This window comes from Bos javanicus, chromosome 6, assembly GCF_032452875.1.
Source record: "Bos javanicus breed banteng chromosome 6, ARS-OSU_banteng_1.0, whole genome shotgun sequence".
NCBI classification, from domain to species: domain Eukaryota; kingdom Metazoa; phylum Chordata; class Mammalia; order Artiodactyla; family Bovidae; genus Bos; species Bos javanicus.
The window spans coordinates 81,287,066-81,311,086 of record NC_083873.1 but is presented as its reverse complement, the minus strand read 5'-3'; the positions used below and the strand labels follow the sequence as shown (position 1 = coordinate 81,311,086).

At 34.8% G+C, this 24,021-nt stretch overlaps 1 protein-coding gene across 13 annotated transcripts in view; it reads left to right on the top strand.

Annotated features, from left to right (window-relative positions):
• The window catches only part of EPHA5 (EPH receptor A5), a 415,456-nt gene that overhangs the window by 208,039 nt on the left and 183,396 nt on the right, over positions 1 to 24,021 (top strand). For 7 of the 13 annotated variants that reach the window (XM_061420298.1, XM_061420297.1, XM_061420300.1 and 4 more), the window contains exons 4-5: positions 1,682 to 1,837; positions 5,842 to 6,177. The exons of 1 other annotated variant lie outside the window; for it this stretch is intronic. In XM_061420298.1, the coding sequence (XP_061276282.1) occupies positions 1,682 to 1,837; positions 5,842 to 6,177 (492 nt within the window). Of the gene's footprint in view, positions 1 to 1,681; positions 1,838 to 5,841; positions 6,178 to 15,665; positions 15,771 to 17,470; positions 17,898 to 24,021 lie in introns of those variants that run through there. 5 more of the 13 variants (XM_061420303.1, XM_061420304.1, XM_061420309.1 and 2 more) reach the window with 4 other exon arrangements.

Here is a 24,021-nt window from a genome sequence, read left to right as displayed (position 1 = left end):
TGCTACAGCAATCCTATTATAAGAAAAATAATATTTTAAATCTTCTTCTAATCATTTAACTACAAGAATGTCCCTAATACTATCAAAAAGCTCTTCTTATCTTTCAAATACCTTCACATTCACTCTGAATTTATAAGAGCATTAGGTTTTACTATCGCTATAATTAGATCTACTGAAAAATACCTTCTCATTTTTGTCAATTCCTGATTATTCATGGTGATGGCAGAAAGCCTTCGCATGGATTACTAAAACCCCAGATCATTTATAGCACATGAAAATTAGCCCTAGTTCATTATGTCTATCAGAATTTCCATGGAAATACAAATTTACCTTTAAGCTTTAGCAAATGTTCATTGATGCTTGAATAAACTCTCCTGAGTATATATAGTGGATTTTCAGAATAGGAAAAAAACACATAAATAGTTGATTAGCTTTAAGTTAACTAAGCTCCAAAAAGGTAATCAAACCATCAGTTTTATGGTCTTCACATGGTTCATAGTGGACAATTGGAATATTGAAGTTTGGCTTTACTACCCATTGAGAAGAAAGAGAAAGATAAAAGCTTAGGGAATACAGAAGAAGGGAACTTGGCTTGTTAATATTTACTTACCTGACCACTAACTTAACAAAAATATCAGAGATTCTCTTCATGTGATTCTGAGTATTTCAGTTACATTTTTCTTGCCGTGTCATTCACTCAGGTGTGCCTTACATAACAATATGTGAATACTTTATGTGGTAAAACACTGCGATAAGTATTGTAAATGCAAAATTGAATAAGGCACATTTTTCTCCTTTGTAGAGCATTATAATTTTTGTGGTATAAACATGACTGATACCGGAATAGATGAATGTTGGATCAGTAAAGATCTCAATGAAAATTTCTAAAATGGAGTAAAATGTGGGAAAAACAAAAACAAAAACCCTGAAGTCTGAATCCTCTTGATATTAGTATGATATAAATTAATAATGTGAATGATATACTAGCTCAATCATGCATTCTCTCCATTCTAACAGAATTTTGTGAAGGTTTTAGCATTCCCTGATGGCTAAGTCTGTAAAGAATCCACCTGTAGTGCAGGAAACACAGGAGATGTGAATTCAGTTCCTGGGTCGGGAAGATCCCCTGGAGGAGGAAATGGCAATGCACTGCAGTGTTCTTGCCTGAAAAATCCCGTGGACAGCGGAGCCTGGTGGACTGCAATCCAAAGGGTCCCAAAGAGTTGGATACGACTGAGTGACCAAGCACACAGTTAATTTACTTATTAATTCAACAACAAAACTTTGAGCAACTATTGTGTACCATGCCGTTCTCTGAGTATAGTGGAAATTTTGTTTTTTTTTTTCCAACATAAGTTGTTCTAATAATAGCATTAATGAAAGTTATATTCAAAGCACTTTGTTTTAAATACATATGACCATCTTTATATTTCTTGTAACATAAGAATCATTATAAATATATTCCAATCATGTTTGATTTAAATACTTTAAATAAATATTTGATTATCTGGATGAATAGCCTGTTATTTATGATTCAGAAATTTATGAAAAAAATTTGAAATTAATGAAAGAATGGTGTTACATGAGATCTGTGTATACTAGTCAAAATAATGACATTATTCACAAAGCAAACACTGCATCTGTTCCAGGGAAAAGCTTAGTCTCTTATTTCTTTTGACAGTGTGCAGACCTGGGTTCTTCAAAGCCTCACCTCACAGCCAGAGCTGCAGCAAATGTCCACCTCACAGTTATACCCATGAGGAAGCTTCAACCTCTTGTGTCTGTGAAAAGGATTATTTCAGAAGGGAGTCTGATCCACCCACAATGGCATGCACAAGTAAGGAAAACCCATGGATCTTAGGTGATGCTAACCTTCACCAGTTTGAAGAAATAGCATGATGGAGCCTGTTACATTCTATTACCGTTTCCACCAAAACAGGCATAATGTTTAATTTGCCAATATAGGATTTCACCAGAATCCAATCTTCTTGAGTAAACATTAAGAAATCCGAGTCTCTTCTATTATTTACAGTGGGAAGAATCCGTTTTCCCTTATTTCAAGTTCAACATCTGGGCCACAAATATAATTTTTCTTTTTCTTTTTTTTTTTTTACTTTATGATTTATTTGAGTGCTCGTGGTAGCCAAACATGACTTTGACAAATCCATTCACCTGTTCCTGGTAAATCATTTTTACTTTTCTTCCTCTTCTTCCAAGCCAAATTTCTGATCACAAAAATATCCAGTACATGGTACTTCTATCTCCTTGTTGTAACCTGCCCCACTAAGCTGCAAAGACCAATGAGAAGGTCATTTATAAGACAGGAAACACTACACGAACATGGAGTGCTGTGGGTTGGCAAGTCAAATTTAAGAGTCAAATATAAAACCAGTTGTCAACTAGGATTTTCAAGTGGTTGTGTTTTTTTAGCAGTGAGTGTCCTTAACTATTATTAAGTATATGGTCAAATAATCTTAGAACAGATGAATAATAAACATTTTATTCCAACATTTGCAGTGGGTACTTCCATATCTATCAGTGTTTTGGTGTTTATGTTTTTCTAATGTGCCACATATTTCTGAGAAGGAAACAAATTTACATGTTAGTTTGCTTGATGACAGTACTTCTTTAGTTTTTCTATCTTCGTCTCTATAGCAAATCAAACAAAAACAAATGAAAGGGAAGAATAGTGAATCCCAACTCCCCTTACCATTCATTTTCCGTGATGTCCCATTTTGTACTCTTTTAGATCTCTGTAGGTTGTAGTTGCCTTCAAAGATGAAGACAAAAAAATTTAGTACTCTCTGGTATCATAGATAAAGACATATGATTTCTTTATTTAAATAATCACAACTGAAGTTTTATCTGAATTTCAGTGCCTGAATTTCATAATGTCAGTGAAATGTATATTCATTGTTTTTCAAATCATTGATATTAACTTAATAGTGTTAAAGATCATTCTTTATCACATTCTGATACTTTTATGGGTTAGATTGTTACTAACTATAACAATTCCTCTTCACATAAGTAAATGACATTATTGTATACCTGTCTTAAGAGGATACATTTGAATTGAGGAGATATAAAGTGTGATTGAATGTGATGTATCTTGGTTGCAGTGGAAATTGCTTCAATTATTCAAAACAAAATAGAGCCCAAACAGGGAGATATTTGCTAGACTGTACTTTGGTGAATTAGAGAAAATCATATCTTGACTTATTTCAATTTCATCAGTTTTATAGGCATTCTTTTCTTTAAGTAGTCCAACCACGATCAGTCTCTTTCTCAGCATGAATATGAGCCTCCCATTCTGTAAAATTACTAGGTTTGGGAATGGGTGAGACCCCATGCTCTGGTGTCAAGGACTGCTTAGCTCTCGTTTAGGACCTGAGGTTTATATTTTCTCTGTATCCATGTGTGTGCATTTCTAATACTGTGTCTCAGAGGAACACTCATTTGTATGCATTTCTCAAAAAAGACAGGAAGTCCTGTAGAAGATCTTTCTAATACATAGTCTGTGAGTGTGTGTGTTCTGTTCTTAGTTGCATTCACAATACCACAAATACCACCTATGACGATACCCTTGAACAGATGAGATCACTTGATTTATGTCTGTTTGGCTCTTTGGAATTAAATTTATGGTTTCAACTTCTTTTAATATTTTTTTTGGTACCCTGGAAAACCAAATGCTACACACCTAGAGGAAAAGAAAAAACAAAATTCAGATTCTAATGAATCTGTTCAAATTGAGGGTGCCTCTCACAGCTCTACTTGGGTTCATACATCACGTCTATTAGCAGGACGGTGGGATTTCATTACGTTATTTTTTGGTGCATGTCAGTCTGAGTCTTCACTGATTACCTCTTCTTTAGGGCTTCCCTTGAATATATGAGTTTCATTTTAACTTTGAGAGGCATATGTGCCCCCCACTCACATGCTGAGGGGCTATTGGTAGCAGAGTCAGAAGAAGAGTTAGACCATGATACAGTTTTACAGATTTAGAGGAAAGATGGAAACTGTGGGTATAGTTAAGTTGTCAGGAAAAAAAACTCAGAATTTTGATATCTTCTGAAGTAGACCTATTCCAAGTATACTTTACCTTTTTCTCACAAAAGAATCTGTAACATTTTGATCTCAAATTACATTTTTGCCATAATTTTCCACTATTAGATAAGTTAAAGGCAATAGTAAAAAGAGTTGTATTTCCATCTTAAGTATTTGTTTCAACTGAAAAGTGACTTTTATATTGGAGTGTGTGAGATTATATGGGAAAATTCACAGGATTCAACCACAACTATAGCAAAGGTAGAGACTTTTTAATCAAAACTGGCAATTTTTACATTATGGAGTTCTTTAAGTGATATTTTATGAATACTAGGTAACTTTCTTATTGCTTTTAATTTTTTTTAATTTTATTTTATTTTTAAACTTTACATAATTGTATTAGTTTTGCCTTTTAAATTTAGTCCTCAGCAGTCATAGTTTAATAAATGTTAGGTAGAAATTAATATTTACTTCTATGTTTAGAACAGACAGCACATATTAAGATAACTAAGCTATGTCATCCTGAGTAGGTTAATTTATGCCTATGAACCATTTATAGTCCATTTTATTCCCTATTGGGAAATCTTTGCTAAGTAATTCTGAAACAAATCTAAATGTGTTTTCTCTTCAAGAACATCTGATCATATAATATTAACAGTGGATTGAAGCTGTAAGTCTGAGTATCTAAAAATCTATTCTAGAGTCAGACAATATACAGTTAATTCTTTTATAGACACTTTTTTTAGAGCATTTTTAGGTTCAGAACAAAATTGAGAGGATGATATAGAAATTTCCCCATATATCTCTCATCTGCACGCATTCATAGCTTGTCTCATTATCAGCACCCCCCACCAGAGTAATGCATTGGTTACAGTTGGTAGGTAACCAATTTTAGTTCTCTTTAGTCTGCTATTATTTCAGAAATACATTATTATATACATGGATAGCAGTTGGTATTTATATATAAATTTACTATGCTTATTTTTCAAGGTCTGAACACATTCATTCTTCTTCTTAATTGTGTTTTGGAGAATTATTTTTAAAATAAGTTTTAGATTTTCAGTTAAGTAAAATGCACAGTTTTGCCGAACCACAATGTTAAAACCATATCAAAGTAAGCAAAATTTTATCACAGTTTGTAATGTTGATCAACTACTTAAATTCTTGTTTTTTTTTGTTTTTTTTTTGTCATATGAAGGAGGTTCCAAATTCTGTTGGTGGCTTATCAGTAGATATGCAACTTCCTTTGAGATAAACTAAGGCTGTTTTTGTTTGTCCTTTTTAATTTCTGTAGTATTTGTAGTCAAGAGCCACACTAATAAATCCTCTTTCTACCTGTACTCATTGCTTAGTAAATCCTTCATGTTTAATTCCTAGCTTTCAGGGAACAAGTATCATTGAGGACTTAATCACGTCAATCCCCAAGGAGAATTTTTCCCTGGACTTGCCAAGAACCTGCCACTATTTGAATACATAATTTTATCTACATTTTTTGCATGCATAGTTTTATTCCATAATTCTTTATGTATACACTAAGCAAAACATAATCTTTAACTGAACTTGTTACATTGCCAAGATAAGTCATTTCTATAGTATTTAAACCCCACTATTGTCCCTACAAAACTGTAACAAGATTTTTCAAAGATTATTACAAATTGATAATTCTTGCATTCTGCCCTGCTTAAAACAATGATTGCAAAGCTATTTTTTTCCCTTCAGACCAGAAATTTGTGTAGTAAGCAATGCCTAATTTTATCATCTCAAAATTTGTTTTTTTCACTTTACTTTGCAAACCAGGACCCCCCTCAGCTCCTCGGAATGCCATCTCAAATGTTAATGAAACTAGTGTCTTTCTGGAATGGATTCCTCCTGCTGACACTGGTGGAAGGAAAGATGTGTCATATTATATTGCATGCAAGAAGTGCAACTCCCATGCAGGTGTGTGTGACGAGTGTGGCGGTCATGTCAGGTACCTCCCCCAGCAAATCGGCCTGAAAAACACCTCTGTCATGGTGGTGGATCTGCTCGCTCACACAAACTATACCTTTGAGATTGAGGCAGTGAATGGAGTGTCCGACTTGAGTCCAGGAGCCCGGCAGTATGTGTCTGTAAATGTAACCACAAATCAAGCAGGTAAGTGTGATGTCCAACCAAATCATGTACCTTAGGACAATCTCTGTCAGTTATCTCCCCAGCTCAGGGCTAAGTTGCCTGAGATGTGAAAAAGAACTTCCCATTATCCAGAGGGTTAGGACTTAGAGTAGAATGAATACACCTTGAGACTTTTTTTTTTTTTAAGTTCTAGGCAAATAAAAGCTAAAGTTTTGTAGCAGACACATCCATGGACAGAAAATAAGATAGATTTTAGTTGAATTTTTTCATTAAAAAATATATTTATGGCTCAAATCCATTTGTGAAAAAATTTTTGTCTCATAATTTTGAACAGTGCAATTATTATAGCTCAGATCTATATTTTTGTTGTTTTATTCACTTCAGGTTTTTTCTTTAGTTCATTAAGTTAGCATGTAATTAGGCAGGTTTATTAGTTTGGCACCACATCTGAATTTTCTTCACATATTAAAATAGGGTTTTCTTATTATTTCTATTATTATTACAAATGTATAAAACAACTTTTCTTTGATAAATCCATTTATCAAAATTATAATAACTGTGAGCTGTTGTACAACAACCATACATATGAAAATATATCTATATTCCATATGAAGAACTTGGAAATATTAAGGAGTAATTATTAAGGAGTAGGGAAAATAGTGCTGCTTGAATGATTAATTCCCCTAAAATTTCCCCTCAAGTACTTAATTTTAAGTAAATCAATATAGAGAATTCTTGTCTAGTAAACTAAAAATCAAGCTATGGCTGAATTAATAACTTGTCCTATTATGTGGCAAGAACCATTCAAAGCCTATGAGTAGCTTATAACTGGTTTTTGTCAATAACAGGTGTCTGTGTAGGAAGGGGCTTTAAATGTAACGCTCCTTCTATTCCTTGGCCTCAGCTCTCAGTTCATGGGAATAAACTGGTTACCTCTTAAGTACCGCAGGTGGACGTTGCTGCTCCTTCTATTCCTTGGCCTCAGCTTTCAGTTCATGGGAATAAACTGGTTACCTCTTAAGTACTGCAGGTGGATGTTGCTTGGTGAGGACATCCTTGCCAGTAGAGCTCACAGTGTGATAGGATGTGTTTGACTGAATTAGGTCAGACTTAATTCCTGTAATGTTAGTATAAGTTTGTAGGTAGTGGAATGATCTGATTGACAAGAAAATATTGTTTGTAATCAAGTTTGGGTCAAAATAATTTGAATTATTGGATGTGTCAGGTAAATGAAGTGGTTATCTCTTGAGAATAAGAAAAACATGTGTCATTGGGTTCATAGTTGTTTTTGACTGATAAAACTGAGAGAAACATTCAAAAGTAACCCAGAGGATACAAAGATATTTGAATTATTCACTAAGCATCATTCTAAGCACTCATGTTCTCATCTATGTTGAATGTATCCACAGCATGTTTTTTATTCCATGACAAAAAAAAATAATAATTGTACACTTATATGCCACTTTCCTCCGTGAATTTTTTATATCTTACTCCATTTTGCCCCTAACCTAAGGTTGAACTAATAAAAGTGCTAAGAAGAGGTAGACAAAATTAGAGAAAATTAGGTTTTCCTTCGGTATAGACTCAGCTTTGGGCATACTAGTATACATTAATTTTTCATCACAGTATCTAGATGCCACAAGTGCTCTGTGAATGTGAACTGTCTTCTCACATCAGAAAAATATTGGGATTAAACTACTGCTTTCAGCCTTCATATGCAATATCTTTTAAGCTTACTTGGTTCTACATGTGAATCTTCCATTAACATACTGAAAGCATATTGAACAATCATTAAGAATTGTAGTTCCCTGATAGCACATTATTTAAGCTTGCATAACCTTCTTTGAATGATGTTTCTCTGATGAACTAGATAACTTTTTTAAATGAAATTATTAATAAATATTTGCTCCAGGTGTTTTTACATACTGGCCTTTTAGGACTGCACAGTATGTTTTTTGAACTACAAATACTTTAAATGTCAAGAAAGAAAAATTTCTATCTGACTATTCAAGGAATGGCTATCACCTAAAACAAACATTTGTATTCAGAGCAGAAACTTTATTGACTTTTGATTTGCTGTTTTTCCCCCAAGTTTTCAGAGCATACGTACTGTAAAATCCTTACAAACCTACCAAAAAATAAAAACAAGATGGAGATTCTCTCAGGGTCTGACATTTCAGACCAACTAAATATCAATTTCACAAAAATTATTGACTTCAAGTAACTCTTAGAAATAATGCCACGGTGCTGGACATTTTCAAGTACCAACATTATAGAAAGTGGGCTACAGTAGTTGGTTTTAATGTCTGAATATTTTCTCAGCCTTAAATTACAGAAAGTTATCTGTAGCATATGTGGTTTTTATACAAAACTTCTTTTAACAGATTTCAACTTTAGTTTCAATCTCTATGGAGTGTTTATTGAGAAATGCATTTGTTTCTTAATTTATTTGTTTCAAATTTATAATTTGTTCTGTCATTTTCTGATTGATTTATATTAGTGACATCAATGTGATATATGAACAGCCCAGATTCAAAATTATGTTCAACACGTACAAGAAAGAAATTAGTAATTTTTTCAAGATAAGAATCTTACATTAATCTAGAAATTTAAATTGATTAGGTAACCCTGGCTCATCAGTCTATAAAAAGAAATAATGATTTTATGCTGAGGATAGTGATTAAATGATTAATTTATGGATGTTTACACAGCATTTAAGACATTTTTCCAGCTATTAAATCATTATGGAGTCTAGCATTTTGCTTTTGTGAGAAGTCGTCTGAATTCAAATGATACTTTTTTGCATGTAAATTAATAGTCAAGTTAAAAGATGAAGTTTTAAGGAAAGCTAAATACTACAATTAGTTGGAATTTATGGGATGGGCCTTGTAGAATTCGACAAATAGTACTGAGATTGACAAAAAATTGCAAAGTTGTGGGAATTATCACAGTCAAAACATACAAACACACATGAAGTGGGAAAATTGAGGGTGGGAAAAGTAATTTACAAAAAGGTAAAGGAAAATTGTGTGTGAGAAGGGCAAATGACAGGAAAAAATTTGAATACATAAATTATATAAAGAACTTTAACAGTAGAATTGCAAAGTGGATAAAATCATGGATAATACAAACCATGTTTTATTAAGCTCAAACTTAGAAAAAATAAATTCCATGGAGCTCCTTAAGTTTTCTAGTGATTTGGAAAAATTGATGTATAAAAATTTTTTTTACAGAAAATGCATTTAGATTATTTACATGACAATACTTCTATTGTTCATTCCTATTGTATTATCATTTATTTTGTCTTACTAGTTTAGGTCATCAAAAATATAACTGCTAGATAGATGGATAAGTAGATGGAGAGTGATATGTCAACATCGTATGAAAATTAAATATCCCATTGAAAACAGTTATGTTAAATGTTTCACTATCAGCTCACAAAAGAGTGTGCATTTATCATATTCCTCTATAAACTTATTTTTTAGGGTTTTACTTTAAAATAATTTTGCACTGGGCATACTTTATCAAGAACACTCTTTTAATATCATGACACTCTTTTAATATATACAAATGTATATTTTATCCCCAGAAACAAAAAGCTCATCCCAACTAAAAAACCAAAAGTATTCATACTTTAATAAGCCAAGGTACAGAATCCTAATTCTGAACTAAAATAGATCAAATTTTAATTGTTTTGAATTAGTCTTAGACTCTGACTTTTTCATCAGAGGGCTAGATTAACATGATATGAGTTACAAAGTGTAGCAAACATTTTGGAGGGAATGTCCCAACCTGTCCCAGACTATCAGAAATATCACTAAGAAAGGTGATTCCTTTATGTTGAAAGGTTTTATTTCTTGATTCTTCCAAAGGTATCCAGGGGCATGATAATTCCATTTCATCAGGTACTTTCAGTTTGATGCAGTTTACAAACTTGTGCAGAATGATGTCTTACAGGCTGTGGCGATGCCCGGGGTTGAAACTAAATTATGCCATAGAGTTGGAAATTTAAGAGAATGCTGATGGTAAAAGCACACAAGTGTTTCTGAGAAGAGGGAGACAAACATTTTTTGTTAATCTCTGTTTACTGAAATGTTGAAAAAGAAGTTCATTGTCACTTGCTCGATCATTACTATGATAATTCTGAGGGTCTTTTTTGACTTTCTTCTGTGGAGAGAGCTTACTGGCTATCTTTGTAATCAGTTCAGTTCAGTTCAGATGCTCAGTCCTGTCCGACTCTTTGCGACCCCTTGAACTGCAGCACGCCAGGCCTCCCTGTCCATCACCAACTCCCGGAGTTCACTCAAACTCACGTCTATCGAGTCAGTGATGCGATCAAACCATCTCATCCTCTGTCGTCGCCTTCTCCTCCTGCCAGCATCACAGTCTTTCCAATGAGTCAAATCTTTGCATGAGGTGGCCAAAGTACTGGAGTTTCAGCTTTAGCATCATTCCTTCCAAAGAACACCCAGGATTGATCTCCTTTAGGATGGACTGGTTGGATCTCCTTGCAGTCCAAGGGACTCTCAAGAGTCTTCTCCAACACAAGCATCAATTCCTCGGCGCTCAGCTTTCTTCACAGTCAAACTCTCAAGTCCATACATGACTACTGGAAAAACTGTAGCCTTGTCTAGACAGACCTTTGTTGGCAAAGTAATGTCTCAGCTTTTGAATATGCTATCTAGGTTGGTCATAACTTTGCTTCCAAGGAGTAAGTGTCTTTTAATTTCATGGCTGCAATCACCATCTGCCGTGATTTTGGAGCCCCAAAAAATAAAGTCTGACACTGTTTCCACTGTTTCCTCATCTATTTCCCATGAAGTGATGGGACCAGATGCCATGATCTTAGTTTTCTGAATGTTGAGCTTTAAGCCAAGTTTTGCATTCTCCTCTTTCACTGTCATCAGGAGCTTTTTAGTTCTTCTTCACTTTCTGCCATAAGGGTGGTGTCATCTGCATACCTGAGGTTATTGATATTTCTCCCGGCAATCTTGATTCCAGCTTGTGCTTCTTCCAGCCCAGCATTTCTCATGATGTGCTCCACATATAAGTTAAATAATCAGTGTGACAATATACAGCCTTGACATACTCCTTTTCCTATTTGGAACCAGTCTGTTGTTTCATGTCCAGTTCTAACTGTTGCTTCCTGACCTGCATATAGGTTTCTCAAGAGGAAGGTCAGGTGTTCTGGTATGCCCATCTCTTTCAGAATTTTCCGCAGTTTATTTCCACACAGTCAAAGGCTTTGGCATAGTCAATAAAGGAGAAATAGATGTTTTTCTGGAACTCTCTTGCTTTTTCCATGATCCAGTGCATGTTGGCAATTTGATCTCTGGTTCCTCTGCCTTTTGTAAAACCAGCTTGAATATCTGGAAGTTCACGGTTCATGTATTGCTGAAGCCTGGCTTGGAGAATTTTGAACATTACTTTACTAGCGTGTGAGATGAGTTCAGTTGTTTGTCTTCTATATAGACTAAACGAGGTAATTTACATTTGCATGTAGGTAATACTAATTTTTTACTCTAATGTATTTTGAACGGTGGCATTAACTGCTGTATTCCCCACAGATCCACTAGGTGTGTGTGTTTACTCTTTTGGTAGGAGGAAGAATAAAAAGAGGAAGCTCTATGATTTAATTTAGTTTGGTCATTACTGTAGTTTCACAGCTTTTATTGCATGGGGCTCAGAGACAAGGAGATTTTTTTATAGTTGAAGAGGAAATCTTCCAAGTATACACTTATGACTGGTGAAATAAAGAATTGAATGGAGGCATCAATGTGTCAGTTGTAATGTGGGCTCAGGACAAAATCTCATTCATCACATTACCATCATAACCTCCACTCAGATCATGGTTTCTTAGGGGTATTTTGGGTCCACAGAGATTAGTGTTAGCTCTATAATCTGTTAAATGTATATTCTATATCCTAGTTTCTAAATCTAAATTTAGATATTGAAATCTAAAATTTACAATCCGGGCGGTAACCCCCTGCTCCGCACCCCCGCCCCCAACTTATCTAGAAATGGCCAGAGATTTCTCTCAGATAAGCTGAAAAGGAAATGTACAATATTAATATATGTTACTTGCACAGTCCTCCATATGGACAGTCAATTTTCTCTTCATTTAATAGGGTAAATGAAGTTACTCAGGTCTGGGTGTTGGTGAGACACCATGACTAACTAGGTCACTAAATTTTCATTTATATTTCTTAGACCTTGATATCATTAGTGGTATAGATGAGAGGGTCCATTATTTCAGTCGCTTAGTGCCTTGGTGCTAGACTTTTTACCATTCACATTTTCGCCTATTATGAAATCCATGTCCACTTTCTTTTTAGTGGTAAAATGCTACCACTTGGTCTCTGCCATATCTGATCCCTAAGAAATTAAGAAATCATTTCACTGCATCTTCAACCTCTGTGTTCTCAAGAAAAGAGAAATTTTAGAGATTTTGGTTATAAAAGTGGCACTGTTCTCAATTTATTTCTTATAATTATGGTGAAGAACATGTCTTCTGAGTCCTTTCTGAAGTTGTAATTAGTGGATAGTTTCATAAGTCTTGGCAAATAAATCAATTTTAGTGTTCCTATTTTAGTTGGTCATTTAATTCCTTCTTCATTAAAACAAGGAATTCCTAGTATCTGAACTATAAAAACATAGTTCACCTTTCAAATCCAGATCATGGTCAACTAATTGAACAAGCATTTAGCATTTGTGCTAGCTAGCTACCTAGAGAAGCACATTGGATCTCTAATCATGTATATATACCAGCTTGAATTAAATTGTTTCTCACTCTTCTGTAAGGAACATATAAAATCCATTTTCACACACATATTCCATATGCTTCTGCGGATTTAAGTTATAGAGTTTTGTGAGACATATTCAGGAAGTTTTTTTGTCCGCAGCATTGACTGCATAATTGGCTCCCAAGAGGATGTTGGGATCTCGAGTTCAGATGGAGTAAATAAGTTTGAGCAAGAAGACAAATACTTCCTTCTATCACTTAATGATCTTAGATAAGGTATTGAAGACATCAAGGAGTAGCTTCCTCAGTCAGGTGTGGAAGAACTTAATGGTACCAAGAGAGACTCAGTAAGTTTTGGAAGCTGAGAATATTTTCAATCATATATTTTCTCCCCCATATCCACATTCCAGTGCTCAGGATTTCATGTTTTCCAATCAGTGGCTTCATTTTCTCATAAGGTAAGGCAATAAATCCATAATTTTAGCAGTTCAGGAATTCTGTGGTCTAAGACTTGGTTTTTGATGCACAGTTCTGTCATCCTAAGAGGACATGAGATATTTACAGCATGAAGACTCTGATCATCTCAATATGAATTGAACAGAGAAATTTAAACTTTGAGACACTAATTTTATTTCTTTAAATTCTGCAGTGCAACCAGACTCATGCTGTCCCACCTATATTTCTTATTTTTCTCATGCTTTTATAGTACTGAGTGAAACTGAAAGTCGCTCAGTCGCATCCAACTCTTTGCAACCCTATAGACTATAGCCCACAAGGCTCCTCTATCCATGGAATTCTCCAGGCAAAATACTGGCCTGGATTGCTGTAACCTTCTCTAGGGGATTTTTCTGACCCAGGGATGATCCCAGGTCTTCCTTGTTACAGGCAGATTCTTTACCTACTGAGCCACGATGGGCAAGAGTACTAAAGCAGATGAAATTTGGTCACCAAAAACATCTTCAAGAATCCCTTTATTTGCAGTGACCAGAGGTGGTAAGATATAGCCACTATATGTCTGCTGTTGTTAGATTAAAACTAGCAACATCCTTTCAAAACTACATAGGTTCTTGCTACACTGAAATTTAACCAGTTGAGGAAACCAGAATTGAAAGAGACACACGCACTCCAATGTTCATCGCAGCACTGTTTATAATAACCAGGACATGGAAACAACCTAGATGTCCATCAGCAGATGAATGGATAAGAAAGCTGTAGTACATATACACAATGGAGTATTACTCAGCCATTAAAAAGAATACATTTGAATCAGTTCTAATGAGGTGGATGAAACTGGAGCCTATTATACAGAGTGAAGTAAGCCAGAAAGAAAAACACCAATACAGTATACTAATGTATATATATGGAATTTAGAAAGATGGTAACAATAACCCTGTATGGGAGACAGCAAAAGAGACATAGATATATAGAACAGTCTTTTGGACTCCGTGGGAGAGGGAGGGGGGGATGATTTGGGAGAATGGCATTGAAACATGTATAATATCATATATGAAACGAATCGCCAGTCCAGGTTCGATGCAGGATACAGGATGCTTGGGGCTGATGCACTGGGATGACTCAGAGGGATGGTCAAGGGAGGGAGGTGGGAGGGGGTTCAGGATTGGGATCACATGTACACCCGTGGTGGATTCATGTTGATGTATGGCAAAACCAATACAATATTGTAAAGTAATTTGCCTCTAATTAAAATAAATAAATTTAATTAAAAAATAAATTTAAAAATTTAAAAAATTTTAAAAAAGAATAAGAAAGATTTTATATAAAAAAGTAAAAAAAAAAAAGGAAATTTAACCAGTTGAATCACAAGTCCAAACTCCCGTTCTTTTAAAAGACTTTTGCCTGCAACACTTCTCTTTTGGGAACATTTTTTAGATTTTAATGTCAGTTTTCTTAGTTGTAAACAAAATTTACTCTAAGTGGTTTAAACAAAAGAGGCCTGTAATAAAGGGTATTAAGTGGCTTATACAATCATTGAGAAAAATAGATTCAAAGATAAGGGCTAAGTTTCAGGAGAAATGCCCAGTACTCTACCACAGATCTGGCTTGATGAAGGAAAACATGGCCACTGCAGCTGTCAAGCAATAAATGGCAGGCACTTAACCTTATTGCAATTGCTGCTGCCATTAGTAGCATTACTACTTCAGAATCTCAAACTTGAAACTGCTGAAAAATCTTCAGATTTGCCACCATATTCAAACTATGATATCCATGAATTTGTTCAATTTGAATGAAAATTTCTGCCTGTAATTGTTAATTGGGTTACCTCCGTTATTCTGAAGAAATATGTTTTTTCAAATAATTAAGATTTGTCCATCCTATCTTTCTCTCTATCTTCCTTCTTCCATTCCTGCCTCCTGCTCTTTCTTCTTTCCCCCTCCATCCTTCCTTTCTTCACTCTTTCCTTCCTTTGTTCTTTCTTTCTTTCGTTCTGTATTTCCTTTTTACTTCAGATTATGAGAGTTAACGATATCTCTTAACTCAAACATGGCACATTACCATGTTTGAACTATGCAAGGTCCTCCTGTGGTTTATATATTGATATTTTTTATGTGCTGCTTTTATCCCAAATCCATTTGCCATTTTCCTAAACAGTACCCTTTACATGAATTGCTTATTTCTCTGCATAAGTATTCTTATTAAAAATTTATTTAGCATTGGATGCATAGGTTTTTTAATTTCACGTAATAGTTATATTAAATATCTCATTCTGACAACTAATTTTTTTCACCATAATCAAAATGTTTTCTAGATCCACTTAATGTTTTTGCCATCCAGCGAGCTTTCATACATCCGCTGCACTTTACATACCAGTTCACGCACGGACAGAGACCCAGATCCTCTGACTACCCAATTTGTGAGCATTCTTTATCCAATTTAAAGCCTTAATGTAGTGATTTTCATTCAGTTAATATCTATAAAACAGAGTAATGCTTAGTACATAATAAGATATTGATAAATGTTACTATAATAGTTTATAAGAAACTTTTCAACAGTGTGAGTTCTTGGAAAAGTTTCTCAGGTAGTGCTAGTGGTAAAGAACCCACCTGTCAAAACAGAAGACTTAAAAGACGTGGGTTCGATCCCTGGGTCAAGAAGATCCCCTGAAGGAGGGCATGGCAGCCCACTCCAGTGTTCTTACCTGGAGGATCCCATGGACAGAAAAGCTTGGTGGGCTACAGTATATAGGGTCACAAAGAGTCGGACATGACTGAAGTGACTTAACATGTACACATAGAAAGAATACTATGAGATAAATAAGGCTTCTCCAGGTGGCTCAGTAGTAAAGAATCCACCTGCCAATGCAGGAGAAGCAGGAGACACAAATTCTCTCTCTGGGTTGGAAGATCCCCTGGAGAAGGAAATGACAACCTACTCAAGTATTCTTACCTGGAAAATCCCATGGACAGTGGAGCCTGGAAGGCTGCAGTTGATGGGGTCACAAAGAGTTGGACACAATTTAGCGACTGAATACACGCATGAGATAAATACATTTTAGACTTTATGAGTATTATATAGACAAACTCATTGCTGAAGTAAAATGAGAAGAGAAAAATACTTTAAAGTGAAAAATAGCATAGAATCAGTGATGCCTCAGGTAACAACAACAACAAAAAAACCTACTTCAAGCTTATAGGAATAATTAGTGAATTATGATAATTAGAATCATATAATTAGATAATTATATAATTAGAGTCATCATCAATGATGATTCTATCATCAATGATTTCTTAAAATACTGTTTTACATTAGTATTGAAAATTTTCAAATTCAGTAAAATATCCAGAACAATTAACATAAGGAAATAAGCAGGGAAACAGCATCAAAGTAAGAGCAATACTTTGTATATAGGAAAGAGTCACATAATTTCTGTTCTTATCAAAATGTATTTGGACAAGACAAGATTTTTAGCTACATTATTTCTATTTAAAGATGAATATTGATTTGTCAGTTCTTGAAGTTTCTAAGGAAGACTATTTAGAGACAAAAAAATTGTTTTCTGTAATTACATATCATGAATATCTCTTCACTGGTGTCATACTGATCTTCTGTGACCAGGTTAGTGTACTCATTATGGCTACTAACAAAAATCCTTTAATTTTACCAACTGCAACTGCCCATTCCCGTTGAAACTTGGCTTAAGTGAGGCATGCATTCTGAGCTTTTCCTGTGCTTATTTCTGCTGGAAAACACAGTTCAAAGATGAGACACTAATGTAATGAATTTGTCCATATTTCATCTCTGGTTTATTTAATAAGGATTAGCAGATGGGGTGGAATATTTTTAGAAATCATCAAAATACTTTTTTGGTTCACTGGCAAGAATCTTTATAGAGACTCCTCTGGTTTCTAAAAAGGCATGTCAGGGACTTCTGTTCCCTCTCTTTCTCTCTTTGATCTATTGTGGTAACAATGACAAAGATGATGATCGATGATGGCTAGCATGTTTCAGCACTTACAGTGTGCATATTGCTATGCGAAGAACTCTATTTGCTTTTTCTTATTTAATCCTAGCAATATCTTCATGACATAATATTATTATTATTCCCATTTTTAGGATGAAGAAACTGAAGTTTAAAGATGTGAAGTGGTTTGCCCAAGGTCACAAATCTAGTAAGTGAGGGAATAGGAATCTAAACCAGGAAATTCTTACTCTAGAACTAGTGTGCTTGAATCACTAGTCAGTATTGTTATTTCCTCTGCTTGAAGCCTGTTTCTTATTATACGTCATTGTCCTAGATAGCTCAGTCTTCAGATCTGCTTAAATCACTGTTTCCTTAAGAAAAGTTTTCCCTGCTCTACAGCTTGGGCTTTGCTCTCTAATGTAACCTGGAGTACAGGCAATATAAGTATTTGCTTTCTTACATGTTTTTCTGGAGTCTTCCCCTGGGAATCATAATAGTGCCTAGAACCTGTGTTTCTTAAGATATTTCTTAGAATAATAAGTTGAATTGTTTATTATTTTAATTAATGTTATAATTTCAGTTATTGGTGTGATGTGTAATATGTTTAAAACCTTTTTTGGAATTCTTCAAATGCCAAAATTTTTGCTTTCTTATTTATGTTGGGTGCATCTCCCATCTCTTTTAAATTAAGGATCCAGACACAGAGTCCTAATTGTAATTCATAGGTTTAGGTGTTCCAAAACTCTGAAATAAGACATTATTATTTAAAGTCTACTGCCCAGCTGACTTTCCTACTTTCTTAATCTTCTCTTTCTTTAGACACTCTATAATCTTGACAGAAAGATTCACTGTGAATGGCTGAGATCAATCCAGAGAGAAATTTTGTATAATAAATACTATGCTGGTTAAGAGCAATGCATGGTGTTTTCAATCTATAGTGTATTTATGGACTCATGGACTGCACAGCCTGTATTTTTGATTCAGTGTATCCAAGGGAGGGTCCAAGAATATGCATTTTTTAAAACACACATACACACACACACACACATCCTGCTGCCGGGTGTTTGGCCCACATTTGAGAAAAATTACGCTTACAGGAGGTTGATATTTGTTTCATGTTCCTCCTCTATAGTGAGATGGTAACACCTTTTAATCTGAATTCCTTGATGTCACTTTTCTGTAAAGCTCTTTAGAAAATACCTGCTGACACTCTGTATATACACCAGCAATGATTTTGTTCATACTATTCTCTTTCTTACTAATGTAGGTACTCTATTTTGCTTACTACTCACTTGGAAGCTTTTAAACTAGCTTTGTGTAATTCTTATTGTAAACTCACTCCCTATTTAGCAGAATAGTGCTCAAAAATCCATTTCCAGTGTGAACTATCAAGTATTCTCATGGTTCAGTACAGAGTTGTAGCAACTCAGCATTTGAAATGTTCACTCATTCATCTCATTGGCATGTATGCTAAGAACTTATTTGCATAAAGATGGATATTATAAATTGATATGGATAACATATCAGTTTGTTTAAAACCTCACTCTGAAGTGCTCTCCTGCTTCCTTGTGAACAAAGTTCTGAAAGCATTCCCAGTGACCTGATGTACCATAAGCGTGAACACACAGATGTGAAATCATGTTTAAATCAAACATATGCATGAGTCCTTTATTAGGTTCTAAACGAAGTTTACTTAGAATACTAAAACTTTTTTTGCACAGCGTGCTGAAATGACTTGTTCATGTGATTTTTCTGAAATTGACTGCCATTCATTCAAACATTATTTATTCAACACCTCCTGCATTAATTATACTCTATTGAGCATTCTGAAAGATATAAAAGCAGTTTAAAAAGTCCATCCTACTCCAACCCTAGAAATGCATTTTTCCTCAGAAGAAGTAAAGAATTGAAGAATAAAGTTTAATAAAATAAAACAGAAGAGAATTAATGATAACTTGGCTATTAAGCTCAGCAGCAATAGAATCAAATATGAGTTGACTTATTGACTTCACATTTTTCTCTGTATTTTGCTTCCTTTATCTCATATACATATCTATAGAGGCATTTATTCAAATCCACTTAGGATATACAGTTGCATTTATTTTAAAAAAATGATACACTATTTTTTAACTGCCCTTATATCTATTTTAATAGACATGCCTAGTTTGGTGAACATAATACCAGCATAATCAATCTTTGCTGATAATGACCTAGTATTGAATGATATAGTAACACAAAATGAACTGAGAAAAAAATATCTTAAAGATTTTTGACTATTGGGAGTATTTTAATTTATTCTGTTACATCTAATTTTATTAATATTTGACAGTCCACTTAATGCTTTATTGGAATTCAGTCAGAGCAAATTACTGATTTTGTAGCTTGGCACAAAGACACCAATATCTTCTTTGTCAAAACAAGCATCAAGCTTGAGGAATTTATTTGAAGATATGAAATGTTTTCCATTAAAATTACTTTGAGTGCTGGCTTTTTGATCTCACTTTTTACAAATTTCTTCCATTAGTAAGAAAAGAGAGGTGAGTTTGTTGAATTTTCAAGCCTGAAAGGCCTGAGGATGTGACCTGTACTGCAAACCGATGCTTAAACTACAACTCAAGCAATGATTTCCCTTAGGCTTGTGGTATGAACCAAAAACAAATACAGTCTTATTACAACCACTGTGTCTCTCTGCTTTTATTACATCTATGTATTTTAGGTATATGAATTTAGAGGGTGTCTTTCTATTTTTTAAACAATCATTATTTTTCCCTAATGAAGTAGTAAATGACATTTAAAAGTGAAAAAATTTATTATTTTATAAATTACTAAAGTTTCAGGCTGTAACTTCTGTCATCAGCCATCTGCTCATATTAATAAGACCTCACTTGTTATTACTTACGCTCAATTAACCCTTTATATGCTGAGATATAGAAAGACATAGTTGCCTTTCAGAAGAGTCCTTTGTAGACAGTAAATCAGTAGTGTTTTAAAGTTATTATTGGTGGTAATGGACATGATGGTAGTAGTGTAGTGGTTTACAGTATTCCCCCTTACTTGCGGAGAATGCATTCCACAACCTCCAGTAGATGTTTAAAACCTTGGATAGTATGGAGCCCTGTACAGATATACTGTGTTTTTCCTATATGTACATGTCTATGATAAAATTTAATTTATAAATTTGGCACAGTAGAGATTAATGGCAATAACTCTTAATAATAGAACAGTTATAACAATATACTGTAATAAGAGTTATATCAATATAAACTCTCTCTTTCCTAAAATATCTTATTGTATTGTACAAATCTTTCGGTTTTTGTGATGATATGAGATGATAAAAAAAATCAGAGGAGGCAATGGCACCCCACTCCAGTACTCTTGCCTGGAAAATCCCATGGACTGAGGAGCCTGGTAGGCTGTAGTCCATGGGGTCGCTGGGAGTCAGACACAACTGAGTGACTTCACTTTCACTTTTCACTTTCATGCACTGGAGAAGGAAATGGCAACCCACTCCAGTGTTGTTGCCTGGAGAATCCCAGGGACGGGGGAGCCTGGTGGGCTGCCGTCTATGGGGTTGCACAGAGTCGGACAGGACTAAAGTGACTTAGCAGTAGCAGAGATGATAAAATGCCTTTTGGACTAGATAAAATGAATGACCTAGGCATTGTCATGTGGCATTAGGCTTCTATTAACCTTCTGATGATCTAGCCGAAGGAAGATCATCTGCCTTAAGTAGTCCTGGATGATTTAGCCTTAAAGATGTGGATTTCTGGATGTCAAGAGCAGAGGATGTCAATGATTGGAGACCCTAGGTGGGATGGAGCAGGTTGGTGCAGGATTTTATTAATATCACACTACTCAGAACAGTGGGAAATTGAAAATTTATGAAATGTTAACTTCTGGAATTTTCCATTTAATATCTTTGAACTGATGTTGACTAGGGGTGCCTGAAACCATGAAAAGTGAAAATGTAGAAAAGGTTGTAGGGTAGATACTACTCTATTTTTGTTTTGGCTAACTTTACACCGTTAATTTTTATGTATAAGGATAAGGGGCTTCCCTGGAGTGAGGATAAAGGATTCAAAGAGTAAATGAACAATTTTAAACATTTTCCAATAAGATGTTAATATTGTACTTTTCCTGCAAGCTCAGTCATGTCCAATTGGTACACTTAGAGGGAGCTAAACAGTCAATTTTAAATGGGATTTAAGTCTATCTTTCCATGGATTTGGACTAGAAATATTAGTGACTTGCCTCCTGAAACTATGAAATCACTGCTGCTAAGTCGCTTCAGTTGTGTCTGACTCTGTGCGACCCCAGAGACGGCAGCCCACCAGGCTCCCCCGTCCTTGGGATTCTCCTGGCAAGAGTACTGGAGTGGGTTGCCATTGCCTTCTCCTATGAAATCACACACTTACATAATTGGTAGGTATCATGTAGTTTATATTTTTTCCTCTACTTTCTAAAGCACTATCATTATTTCTAGTCCTACCATTACTTTTCTTTTACAGAAAAAAAAAAAATCTAACACTGTATGTCACTGTGCTGCTTTTGGTGAAGATGGTATTCACAAGCTTCGTTATTACAAGATAGCAAAGAAAATAAATGTTCTATTAAGCATTTAGAAAATCCCTTGCAGGCTTCTTTAGTTACCTCCACATGAGATGAGGTTATTCAGCTCAACACTGTATGAACTTTGAAAAGAACTAACCATACTGTCTTGCAAAAAAAGAAAAAAAAAACTATTATTTTGTTAGAGAGTCACATCAATGATGCAGCTAGACTCTAGTGTAACAACAGTCTACTCTCCCTTAATTTTATTGTTTTTGTCTTAGTAATATCAAGTCTTTTTTCATATTTAATCAGAATTTATTTTAAATTCTTTTTTTATTTTAAATTCTTAACTGAATATTCCTTAAACTTACTTTAAATATACTGACAATAATGGTAATGATGATTATAGTAAAAACACTTATCACTAGGTGCCAAGTTCTAGTTTTATAGAGATATGTTAACTAAATTTTCTAGCAAAATATCTAAAATATTTTTGGTGAAATTGAAGATAGAGACAGGGTTTGCCTTTTATCCCTGAATCTGGTCCTCTTTACCAAATAGCTATTAAATAGCCTTTACATTCTTCATATTCATTCAGTCCTGACCTTTTGTATTGAAAAACTCAAGGTATTTCAGATTTTCTCTAATCCAACCATGGCTTTGGTGTTTTAAATATCCTATACAAGAGTTTAATTATCCTATATATGAAATACATCATATGTGTATTTTTTCTTACATAATATTTTCTAAAATACAAACAACCAAAGGTATCACCCAGTATCTTATTTACTTCTCACACCAGCTCATTGAACTATGTAACTTGTATCCCTATTTTACAGATTGTTTCCTATTTTAACAGATTATGGATTTAAACTCATAGTTGTTTGACTCTACAGCAAGCAAAAGGCTGCAAATAACATAAATTCAACTAGAATGCACTTAAGCAATGCAGGGAACATATTTTATCATTGAAAAGCACAAGTTTTAGAAACTATTTTATCATGGATCTCGCTCTCTTCTTGGTCTGTTTTGACTCAAGATGGAATTATTTCATGGTAGCAAAATGGCTGAAGCAATTCCAGACATTAGGTGTGTATAACACACCATACAAGAAGGAAAGAAATTTCTCTTCCTCAATTTATCAGCTAAAAGTCCTAGAATTCAAGTGCAAAGGACAGAACGAGAGAGAGATACCACAGAATCCATCACTGTGATGGGGGTTGGGAATAGACAATGCTGGCTCATTCCCCATGGGCTCCCCTAAGGATGTCCTGAGGGTCCTTATCACGAACCCAGATGTAGAGTCATTCCCATCAAAACTCTAAGAAAACTGTAGCATAGATGTAGCATAGGGTAGATAGATGGATTTGAGGAATAAAACTCAGTTTTTTTTATATACACCTGTGAAAGTGAAGTCGCTCAGTGGTGTCCAACTCTTTGCGACCCCGTGGACTTTGGCCTACCAGGCTTCTCCGTCCATGGGATTCTCCAGGCAAGAATACTGGAGTGGGTTACCATTTTCTTCTCCAGATACACCTATATGAACCCATAATTCAGTTATTTCCTACCCATTCCATTGCTAACACTTTGATCCAAAACACTGTTATTTTAAATGATTGTGATAGTCTCCTCATGAATGTCTTTGCTTACCCTTGGACTTCCCGAGTTTATTTTCTGCAAAAAGCCACAGGTATCTCTTTAAAGTACATCAAATGATACCAGTTCCCAGCTCAGAATTTTCTCATGATTCCTTGTATCTTTCTCAGAGGAAATGACACAGACCTGAAGGATCTATAGGATCTTTCTTTGCCTATAGGGTCTTTCTTTGGCTGACCTCATCTCCCTGTACTTTCTCATTTACTCACTTTACCAGGTATGCTTGCCTCCTTGTTAATCATTGAAATTTCCATGTGTGTTTACACCTCAGGACTTTTCTTCTTCCTGTTACTTCTACTAGAACCATCTTCTCCAAAATTACCATATGTCTTCCTACTTTAGCATTGTTGTTGTTCAGTTGTTAAGTAGTGTCCAACTTTTACAACCCCATGGACTGCAGCACACCAGGCTTCTCTGTCTTTCACTTTCTCCCAGAGTTTGCTCAAACTCATGTCCATTGAGTTAGTGATGCTATCTAACCATCTTATCCTCTGTT